Genomic DNA, 11,411 nt, shown 5'->3' with positions numbered 1-11,411 from the left:
AAAAATTCATCAACATTTCTCGTACAAACAGCAAACGGGAAAAAAATGGCGGGCTGGTTCGGATCGCAATCATATACGGTTGCCACCATGACTGTCACCAGTACACCGTCTCCAGATCTCGCTTTTACTAATCTTGCTTACTGCTCACCGTCCGATCTTCAGAGCTTCGCCGTCCCTGGCTCCAGACTCTTCCTTGTTAATGTTGGCGATGCCTTTGTTCTTTCCATCTCATATCCCTTTTTTTTTGTTTTCTTTGGTGAATTGATTCAGAGTTTGAATCTCAGTTTATACGATACGTTATTGCTGCATTCTTCATTATTTTTGTTGATCGTCATTTCCATGCATACTTGAGTTCAAAATTAGTTGTTAATCTCTATATATTGTTAAAAATTAAATATGTTCTGCAAGTTCAGTGAAATTATGAATTTGAAGTCATAAAGTTTGTCTATGTTGTTTGCGATGGATAATTTAGTAGATGTAAGTTGTTTATTAATTGTTTTTCACTTAATTAGGAATATGAAATTTTTATTATTTTGCTTTTTCTTTTGATTAAAATGAGATCATTATCCATGTTTGGAAATCTTATTTTTTATTTTAGATGATACGTTATTGTTGCATTCTTCATATTTTTTTATGGTCATTTCCTTACTTACTTGAGTTGAAAATTAGTTGTTAACCTCTATGTATTCTTAAAAATTAAATATACTCTGCAAGTTTGAGTGAAATTATGAAATTTGAAGTCATAAAGTTTGTCTATGTTGTTTGCGATGGATAATTTAGTAGATGTAAGTTGTTGTTTTTTTCACTTACTTAAGAATAGGAATTTTATTATTTTTATTTTTGCTTTTTCTTTTCGATTAAAATAAGATGATTATCCATGTTTGGAAATCTTATTTTCAGTTTTAAGCTTGTTGTTCTTTGTATTCGAATTTTGTGATATTTTTCTTTCTGTAGCTGGTTGTATACTTGTTTTGTTGCCTTTAACCTATAGGTACTCCTCATGAAAGCATTCGCAGTAAATATATTGCCCTTAATGCTATTCATCGTCGGCTTGCGAAGGTTTCTAATGGTGACACTGTATCAGTGAGCAGGTTAATTAACTATACCTTTCAATTTTTGATGCCCAAACTGTTGCTAGTCACTAACAAATTTTTCCTCAAACTGCAGATTTGTTCCACCTGAAAATTTCAACCTTGCACTGCTTAGGGTTGAGTTGGAATTTGTGAAGAAGGGTACTAAAAATGAACAGGTGAATTTCAATGCATTATGATAAGTTTGTTATCTTAGATGATATATTACATTGCTCAGTTGATGCCAGTGGAGTAAATGATGTGTATTGTTTTTGTAGGTTGATGCTGTTCATCTGGCTAACCAGCTTAGAAAGAGGTTTGTGAATCAGGTAGAGTTGTCTGCTGTTTGCTTCTTGTTAATGCTCGCTTGTCAGCTATAGTTTTTGCTTTGATTGGTTGACTGTGAAATTTATATTTCCCTTCATCAATTCCCTGTTTTATAACAAAGGGACTGTCATATAATTTTGTTTGAAATGCAAACATCAAAGTCTTGTTGCTCCTACATCAATTTGAACTTAGAGCACAATTTACTCGATGACATTAGCGCTCTTGTTTTCCTCATATATCAAGGGTAAATATGCTTGTTTGCTGATTCCTTTCTCCTCCATGCATACATGTATAAAACTTTGCTCCTATCCATAGATGACAGGTTGGATGATTTTTGTTAAACTCATGGAAAACTTTCTTTTTGCAGGTTATGACAGCTGGGCAAAAAGTTACATTTGAGTATCATGGTAATAACTATATTTTCACAATCAACCAAGCTCAACTAGAGGGGCAAGAAACTTCTATTGTTCCTGAAAGGGGGATGATTTCCAATGATACCTACTTTATCTTCGAAGCACAAAATTCAAGTGGAATAAAGGTTATTTACTAATATGTTATTAGTTGCTTTGCTTAATGTGTGTGTATATATATGTAGATATATATATTTCTAATATAGTTCTGATCGTTGGACATCATTGATCTTCAGAGATATCAGATTTGTGCGATATTTACATATCAAGATTATAATTTAATCAACTTGATTCAATTTGCTTTGATGGCTCATTGACGTGTTTTGCAATGCAGATCGTCAATCAACGTGAAGCTGCCAGTAGTAGCATCTTTAGGCAGAAAGAGTTTAATCTACAATCATTGGGTATTGGTGGCTTAAGTGCAGAGTTTGCTGATATATTTCGGAGAGCTTTTGCATCCCGTGTTTTTCCTCCTCATGTGACTAACAAGTAATATAACTTATTTTTGAAAGCATATTATTTATGTTTCATATACCTATTTATTTATTTTGATGGGAGAGCTTTTGAGTTTCCAGGTTGGGGATTAAACATGTAAAAGGCATGCTGCTTTATGGACCTCCTGGTACTGGCAAAACTCTCATGGCTCGTCAAATTGGAAAGATGTTGAACGGAAAGGAACCAAAGGTTTGGAGATTAGTTTGCTTTTTTGGTTAACACAATTTATATCTCTTTGAGATTAGCTTCTTGATCATTTTTAGTTCTGATCATTCATGTTTCAGATGGAACCAAATTTATGTTTTTGTCAACATTCATCTCAATATATATGACCATGAACTGCACATAATTCACTGTCGTCTCCATGCTGCTGTTGATGTTTTCATATATGAGTGTATAACTTACTTTTAGCAAATTCTGCTGTATTGTGTCTTGTCCTGTTTTAAGGATTTTTGCTTGCATAAATGTTTCATAGATGCTGCATTTGACTTTATTGACTATTATGTTTGTGAATGTGGTCAATATATACGTTAGATCATTAACGGTCCTGAAGTCCTGAGCAAGTTTGTTGGTGAAACTGAGAAGAATGTTAGGGACCTATTTGCAGATGCTGAGAATGATCAAAGGACTCGTGGTAAGAGAAATTTGCCCACTAGTTTGGTGTTTTGAGTAACTCTTTTAATAAAATAGTGACATTTCACGTTCCTTCAACTTTTCAGGTGACGAAAGTGATTTGCATGTCATAATTTTTGATGAAATTGATGCTATATGTAAGGTACAAATTTGCTTTAATATACTTCTAGGCATCCCTCAGATCAGTAATCTTTCACCTTCTTTTATTTGATGCTTCTAATTTCCTTTACATTGTAATTTTTTTTTTTTGAGAATCTTTACATTATAACTTTCTCTAAGCTGTGTTCTTTAAATAGAAGCAGTGGATGATAAAACTGTTGCAAAGAGCTATAGCTTTTAAGTCCTAGAATTTCTCTCTGATGTTGATAAATAATTATGTTTGTATCCTTATATATATGTTGTTGTGTTTAAGATGCTAATAAAATCAGGGAAATTTCACAAAGGAGTTATTTAAGTTAGATGCAAGCTTATTTCTTGATATGTGAAGGAATATATTATGTGGCCTAGTTATGTATAAAGATTCAATTCTAAAGAGTATTTAGACAATTTATTTGAATCTGTTTAATTGTATTATTGAACTGTCTTAGTGAATGATGTGGTTTACTTGGTCTTTGTAGTCAAGAGGCTCAACTAGAGATGGTACCGGAGTTCATGACAGCATTGTGAACCAGCTGCTTACCAAGGTCAGTAACTAGACCCAGAGACAGCTTCCTAGTCTTAAAAATCATTACTCTTTGTCTTGTGTCATTTTCTTGGTTCTTGTGGTAACCATGTCTTATTGATATGACACTTTTAACTAAAGGAATAATTTGCTTTTCAGATAGATGGAGTGGAGTCTCTAAATAATGTTTTGCTTATTGGAATGACCAACAGAAAGGATCTGCTTGATGAAGCCCTTTTGAGGTTGCTCCCTCCGTCCTCCATCCCTCCTTTCTCTCTCCCGCACACAGACATGCAAAAAGCAAGCTATCTGTCTAGCTCTTTGTCACATTGGATCTTCCTCTATATAAGAAGCTTGATTAACAACCAAAGACTAGAAACAAAATATTGATGCATTTTATAGTTACAACAAACTGTTAGTTATTATGGAGAATTTGATGGCCTATGAATAAGGTTTATACTTATGATCTGGAATAAGCATGCTGCAAGCTCTCAGCATTGCAAGCTAAGTAATTTTTTATGTGCATAATTTTGTGTGCTTTGCGAACTTTTTGGTTTGTTGTAATTGATGCAGTTACATTATGAACTGTCTTGTCTCTTGATCTCAGCTAAATCTTTGAATACTTTTCTTCTGTAGGCCAGGACGTTTGGAGGTTCAAGTTGAGATAAGTCTTCCTGACGAAAATGGTCGTTTGCAGATTCTTCAGATCCACACAAACAAGATGAAAGAGAATTCTTTTCTTGCTCCTGATGTCAACCTTCAAGAGCTTGGTATGTTTGTTAGTAATATATGGTTGTGGGATTTACATTCTTTTCTATTAGGGGAGAATCAACTGTTAGAATGTCAAAAGTGGGTTCATTTATTCTACTGCCCATCTGCTAAAAAAATATGAAGGCTGACGGTTCTTGATGGTTGATTTTTAAAGTTGTCTTTTACTCCTACTTAGGTTTTTTTTCAATAGATTGTGAAATATTCTCCAGGGTCTTCAGGGTGATCAAACTTGGAGTAAAATCTTTACAATTATCTTCTCAATGTGCCTGGCTTGGCTACTACTACTTCCAAAGCATATCAGCACGGTGTTGATGTTGATTTGCCCTGTATCCTGCATTTGATAAGGCCTTACAAGTTTCTAATTACTTTTTTTTTGGTTACTCAGCTGCTCGTACAAAGAATTACAGTGGAGCCGAGCTTGAAGGTGTGGTGAAAAGTGCAGTGTCTTTTGCTTTGAATAGACAGGTAAGTATGGATGATCTAACAAAGCCAGTGGATGAAGAGAACATTAAAGTTACAATGGATGATTTTCTCAGTGCACTCCTAGAAATCGTTCCTGCATTTGGAGCCTCCACTGATGACCTTGAGCGATGCAGGTGATTTGTTCCGTTCAAATTAGTACAAATTTCAGTTCTTTGATTACGAGATGTTGATTTCTGTTCTGTTTGAATCCAGATTTATTATAATTCTCCTAGTAGAAACACATACCTTTTGTTTTTCATATCTTTTCCTGAATTATTTCACATGATATAATTTTTAGGCTTAATGGCATGGTGTATTGTGGTGATCGACACAAGCATATTTATCAGAGAGCCATGCTACTGGTAGAGCAGGTCAAAGTAAGCAAAGGAAGTCCTCTTGTTACTTGTCTTTTAGAAGGGTCAAGTGGAAGGTAGGCATCATACGTTTCTTTTTGTTTTACATTTTCTTGTTTTAACTTTAACTGAACCTAACACACTAGATTGACTTTGACAGTGGCAAAACAGCATTGGCAGCTACTGTTGGCATTGACAGTGATTTCCCATATGTCAAGATAGTAAGCTCTTGCCCTATTGCATGTATGAATATATTGCTTTTATTTTTGGTTTAACGTTCATGTTCTTATTATATGTTAGGTCTCAGCTGAATCAATGATTGGTCTTCATGAGAGTACAAAATGCGCACAGATTGTCAAGGTTTGTGAAAGCAATATGAACATTTTTATTTGAATAATTTTTGGCCTAAGCTTGAACTTTACTTTTTGTGTAAGCTATTTTATGCTCACATATACAAGATTTTCTGGTCTAGATTTGGAAACTGATGAATGTTTATGTATAAGAAAGGTAAAAGATCTCTCTGGTTCCTCTCAATTTCAATATTGAGTAAATTGGTCCCTTTCAAAAAAATTGGAGCAATTTAATCCCTGTCAATTTCAAAAGTGAAATTTTTTCATCAATTTTACATATTTTGATTGGTATAATAATAAATTTAGCCCTCAAAGTTTTACACATTCTATCTATGTTTATATTTTTTTTGAAGCTAAAGTTTTTTTGAGTTTTCTAGATTTTAAAAATTTTATACTTCTTTTTAAGATATTATTTTTTAGAATTAGAACCAAATTTACAGAATATGTAAACATTGAGGGCTTAATTTGTTATCATATTAACCAAAATTATGTACATTTGACTGAAAACGTTAGTTTGTTGTGATTAATTGTCCTTAATTGCTCACTTTTGAAATTGACAGGGATTATATTGTTTCAATTTCTTTGATAGGGACCAATTTACTCAGTATCAAACTTGAGAAGGACTGGAGAAGTGTTTTTACCTATAAAAAATAAAGCTAGAATAATCTGTATTAGGGGACAAAAAAGAAACTTAAGAATGTTATTGACTTTAGTATATGGTGACAGGTATTTGAGGATGCATACAAGTCACCCTTGAGCATCATTATCCTTGATGACATAGAAAGGTAGGGGAACTCGGAAACTTATGCTACTCATCTTGACTTGAAATGTGCAATGTAGACAGAAATAATTCTAACTATTGTTGCAGGCTACTGGAGTATGTTGCTATTGGGCCCCGTTTTTCAAATTTAATTTCTCAGACATTGTTGGTCCTTCTCAAACGTCTTCCACCTAAGGTCTCCTTTTGTTCCCTTGTTTTTCAAGTATTTTATTGTACTCGAGTACTCTGCATGGTTATATGGGGAACGCTTATTTTTGTTGGAAAAAAATGAACCTCTGCTTTTGCACCCCTCTTGATCAAGGAACCCCGTGCTGCTTACTAGTTAAATCATAAGCATAGTTGAAGATATGATACGATTCATACGTTAACCAAATATGATGCCCAACAAGCAATCAAGAATTCTGTTGACTTCAATTTTTAGTTTTTAATCTAATCATTTTCATTTAAATGTGCAATTATTTAATTTTTGCAGGGGAAAAAACTTCTGGTGATAGGTACAACTAGTGAGGTGGGTTTCTTAGATTCAGTTGGCATTTGTGATGCTTTTTCTGTTACCTACCATCTTCCTTCATTGAAGACAGATGATGCAAAGAAGGTAATAGATTTTGTTTCTTTCCAGAAATCATCTAGGGGTATGATATTTTGGCTTGTTGGTGCTCATCTGCGTCAATTAATGCTAATATTTATATACTGCAATGGCAGAAAAATTTAGGGAACGGTACTAAAATGCGCTTAGTAACTTTTAAAGCTGCCTTCTTTTATAAAAGCAGCTGAGACACTTGGGAGTTAATTGAACTGAAAAGTGAAAAAGTATCTTTGCAATTAGATAGTTTTACTGATCACCTCTTCGACCAAAAAGCAGTTGAGTCATTCTGATTCAATGCTTCACTGTCATGTTTGTCCTGAACTCTGAAGCAAAATGATTTTTCTTTTAGTTATGGATTTAAATTTATTTAATCTGCTTTTTCTACCCCAGGTGTTGGAACAACTGAATGTATTTGCTGAAGAAGATATCAGTGAAGCTGCTGAAGCGCTGAGTGATGTGAGTTTAAACATAGTTACCCTCTTGTCACATTTGAGGACATTCTTCGTATTGCAATGTTTTTCTTCAAATGTTTTGTTACTGGTATTTTCCTTCATTATGCAAATGTAATTTAAATGGCAATCTGATGGATCTTAATAAAAATGGACGTTATTCATTTGAAGTTGCATAGTGGATGTTAGTTTTGCATCTTCAATCGGGTGAACTGTTAAGTATCTTGTTTAACAACTTGCCCCATTTTATTTCATTTATAAGCACCTCTTTTCATTTGTTCTTCTTCACATGTGAATGTGCATTTGTGCATGTTTGAAGTGATTGTGGAATTGGAGGAATATAGAATTCAGGTAGGCCCGAGATTAATGTTACTCAAATTCGGGTGTGAGTGTTGAATAAGAGTCATAACTATGATCAGATTTCTTAAGATTTTCCTTGTATTGAACATAAGTGTCGGACATGGGTACTTTGAGAAAAATGAAGAGTCGGTGGCAAAATAGATGGTGGCAAAATAGATGGAGATTAGATGAGTGCATGCTTGCATGTTTAAACATGGCGAGGAAAACATCTGTCAAGTGTCATAATCTGTTTTGTTTCAAAGAAATTTGTGGTTCAGATATATGATCTCCATGATGAATTCCTTTTCGAGGAAATCCGATCCTAGATTCTAGGTGGACATTCTATTTATTGTTTTTTGGAACATTCAATCTACCACGGTGTAGACAATGGTTTGAGCCCATAAACTGAACAGATGAAACTCGGCCTCTCTGTATTGATTTTCTGTGTCAATATACAACTTTCACCTGTTTTCCCGTGTTTCTTTCTTGTAGATGCCTATAAAAAAGCTTTATATGTTGATTGAGATGGCAGCTCAAGGAGAACAAGGTGGAGCAGCGGAGGCAATCTTCTCTGGCCGAGAGAAGATTAAGCTTGCGCACTTTTACGACTGCCTCCAGGATGTCATCCGGTATTAGTTTGAATGCCTTTTATTCATTCTGATAATCTGGTCTTCTGTTCCGTATAGTTATGTATATTTTGAGTGGATGAAATTCTAATTATTATTTGTTTTATTAATGTTTTGATTGTTTGTTAATTCATTAAGTGAATTAGTATCACTCAATTCATGACATGAACCTTAGTTATTTCTTAGGGTTCATTTGGGTAGACGATGATATTTGCTTTAGTCAGATTAAAAATAGCAGTTGCGTTAAGATTAAAATCAATTCTGCCTCGTGTGTTTGAATTTAAACACAATTATAGCAATAAGATTAAAATAGAAAAAGATCATTTAGTATTTTAGGCTAAAAGATTATATATAATACTTTCTTTTTTGGATTATTTGATGTTTGAGAAATAATGAAAAATATGTCAAATTATAAATTTATTAATAAAAAATAATAATGTGTAACATAATATTTGTCTTTGATTTTATTACTATGTAAATTTTATTGTTTATTTTAGATAATTTTTACATTAAACCAAGTATATTGATAATTACTTTATATGTATTATGATATCTAACATATAAAATTTTAATAATGTGAATTTTTGTATTTATATAAATATTTGTAATGATACTAGAGGGAAAACGATTTGTAATAATGAGAAGATTAGAGAGAGAAAAGAGATGACCAGCGGCTCTATTTGGAAAGATCGACATAATTTGTAGTAATTTTGTTAACAACTTTTTTAAATATTTATCTCTCAGAATAGAATCGTTCATCATCTTTTCCTTTTCTCCCTAGTCTTCTCATCTCTTTTCTACCCCCCAACCCCCTCGTTTTAACTTCTCCCTTCCTTTCTCTTTTTCTCCTCACGGGCCATGGCCATCCTCTGGTGCTTTGCCACACACCTTCTTCTTCTGACCTTTATGTCGGCTGCTCTCTCTTTCATGCCCCCTCTTTTCCTCCTTTGTTCTTTTGCTTCCCCTACCTGTTTTATTTCCTTTGCTCCTTTTGCTGTTATCACTAGATGGCTTGAGAGTAGAGGTGCTCATGGGCCGGGTCCATAAAAAATTTAGCCCGGCCTGGAATATGAGCCTGAAATTTTGCCCAGGTCCGGCCCGGGGAAAAATTATAAGCCTGGGCCTGGCCTGGCCCAGCTATTTTTTAATAAAATGCCAAAAAATTATTTTAAAAATTAAAAAAATTAAAAAAAGTATTTTAAAAATATTTTAAAATTAAAAAAATATTTTAAAATTAAAAAAATTTAAAAATAAATATATTTATTATATTGGGCCGGGTCGGGCCGGGCTCAGGCCAAAAAAGTTGTGCTTGAGGCTCGGCCCGTTTTCTAAACGGGTCTCGTTTTTTTGTCTAAGTCCATATTTCGGACCTATATTTTTACCCAAACCCTCTCATATTTTGGGTGTTTATGGGTCAAATTAGGGTTAGGTCGTGTTTAAGCATGATATTAACACATTTTATATAATTTGACCTGGGTTGAGTTTAAGTATGATATCAATACATTTTATGCTTACTCAAATTCGGTTTGATCCGAAATATGGTCTTAAAATTTTGTCAAAATACGTTCATATTTGTAAGTGGTTAACCCAAGCGTATCTTAAGCTAGTCTATCTTTTTAAATTTTTTTAAAATATTTATATCAATTTTAGTTTAATATTTATATGTTTATATGCTTTTTCATTTATTAAAATTTTACATATAGACATGTCAACATTTTTTCAATAATTACATTGTAGTATTATATATTACTATAGATTTAATTATGTGTTATAGATAACATCGTATGATATATCATAAATATTGAAAACAGATCGAGCTAGGTATCAAGCTCGAGCCTTGAATGTTCGAACTTGAGCTTGGCCATATTTTAAACAAACTTTTTTTTCTCGCCAAGCTTGTTTTTCGAGTTTATTATTTTTGCTCAAACCCTTAAAAATTTCGGGGGACCTTTGGCCTTGGACAGATAATCTAGCCCATGAACATGTTACTTGAGAGCCATTGTACGTCTTTGATGGCCTTTGGTAGTCGAAGTGTGGCTCTCATGCCCTCCCTTTCTAGTAGGATTTCTTTAGTTTTTGTTTTGGCTTATCGCCGATGACCTTTTTTGCAGGTTTTCACTTCACCCTTTGTGCCACCAGACAAAGGCAGTGAAATGGCAAGGTCACACACCATTTCTAAAAACTTGGTGGTTGAAGCCTCATCTTATGATCGGTTGGCTCGTGATCTTGTCATTTTTCTTACTAATATCCATGGTGGTTTACGTTGCCTGTCTTTTTCTTGTTGCCATGGAAGTGGTTTCCTTGAACAAAACCATGGGTTTTTCGAGGATGGTTCTTGACGGTTCCTCTTCCATTCAAGATCAGGTTTCCTCTGAACTTAAGATTCTTTGTAAGGGTTTTAAGTTTATATGGACTAGGTTTAGGTTTAGTTGAGCATTGTTTTTAAGAAGCATTTTTGGGACAAAACATTTTTGAGGAAAAAACTAAAATTTATTGTTTCTACTTTTGGTTAAAAATGCTCTTTTGCAAAGATTTTTTTTTCTAAAAACATCTTGTTTAGCAATGTTTTTATCTCAAAAGTGTTTCTTAAAAGTAATGCTAAAATACTCTTAGTCTCAAAGCCCATTATGCCTATTTGTCAAATTGGGGAGGGGGCCTACTCTATTTTCTCTCTCTTAGTAAGAAGAAATTTTAGCAATTTTATATGGTGGGTCATGATTTTTTTTTTACATATTAGGATTAAATTAGAATGTGATTGTAAAAAAAATGTAATATTATAATGTTTGGTAGACATGAAAAAAATTAAAATTCTACCGGTTAGTAAGAATATGATGGTTAGTAATGTAATATTATAACTTAAAATATACATAACAATATAAATACTATAGTTGGGGGGGTCAACTCTTGTGGGAGAAGTTTTTGAAGTGCATCCGTCGGGTAGTCGACTGGTCCTCGAACAATCGAAGTTATTGTTTCCTGGTGGAGGTTGTTTCCTATACTCCATTGAGAGCCAACGTTCCATGAGTAGTTATTTGGTGGGTTTGGTTCATAGAGCCAAGTGCTCTTGGTGAACCTGCAAGACTCAGGAGTAGAGTTAG

At 33.7% G+C, this 11,411-nt stretch overlaps 1 protein-coding gene across 2 annotated transcripts; it reads left to right on the top strand.

Moving 5' to 3' along the window:
- LOC105773414 (vesicle-fusing ATPase) lies at nt 1-11,018 on the top strand. Of its 2 annotated transcripts, XM_052632645.1 has the most exons (22): nt 1-230; nt 996-1,091; nt 1,168-1,249; nt 1,349-1,399; nt 1,765-1,935; nt 2,142-2,296; nt 2,383-2,491; nt 2,837-2,936; nt 3,022-3,077; nt 3,553-3,618; nt 3,756-3,838; nt 4,233-4,366; nt 4,753-4,963; nt 5,128-5,259; nt 5,343-5,403; nt 5,483-5,542; nt 6,259-6,317; nt 6,401-6,488; nt 6,786-6,908; nt 7,290-7,355; nt 8,180-8,316; nt 10,425-11,018. In XM_052632645.1, the coding sequence occupies exons 1-22, from the start codon at nt 46-48 to the stop codon at nt 10,744-10,746; spliced, it is 2,547 nt and encodes an 848-aa protein (XP_052488605.1). In that variant the 5' UTR covers nt 1-45; the 3' UTR covers nt 10,747-11,018. The 2 variants fall into 2 exon arrangements, with proteins under 2 accessions (XP_052488605.1, XP_012450763.1); XM_012595309.2 differs by lacking the exon at nt 10,425-11,018 and having other exon boundaries at nt 2-230; nt 8,180-8,513.
- The last annotated feature ends 393 nt before the right edge of the window (nt 11,019-11,411 follow it).

This window comes from Gossypium raimondii, chromosome 6 (assembly GCF_025698545.1).
Source record: "Gossypium raimondii isolate GPD5lz chromosome 6, ASM2569854v1, whole genome shotgun sequence".
In the NCBI taxonomy this organism is placed as follows: domain Eukaryota; kingdom Viridiplantae; phylum Streptophyta; class Magnoliopsida; order Malvales; family Malvaceae; genus Gossypium; species Gossypium raimondii.
Note: the sequence above shows the minus strand (reverse complement) of the source record. Positions and strands in the feature narration are given on the sequence as shown.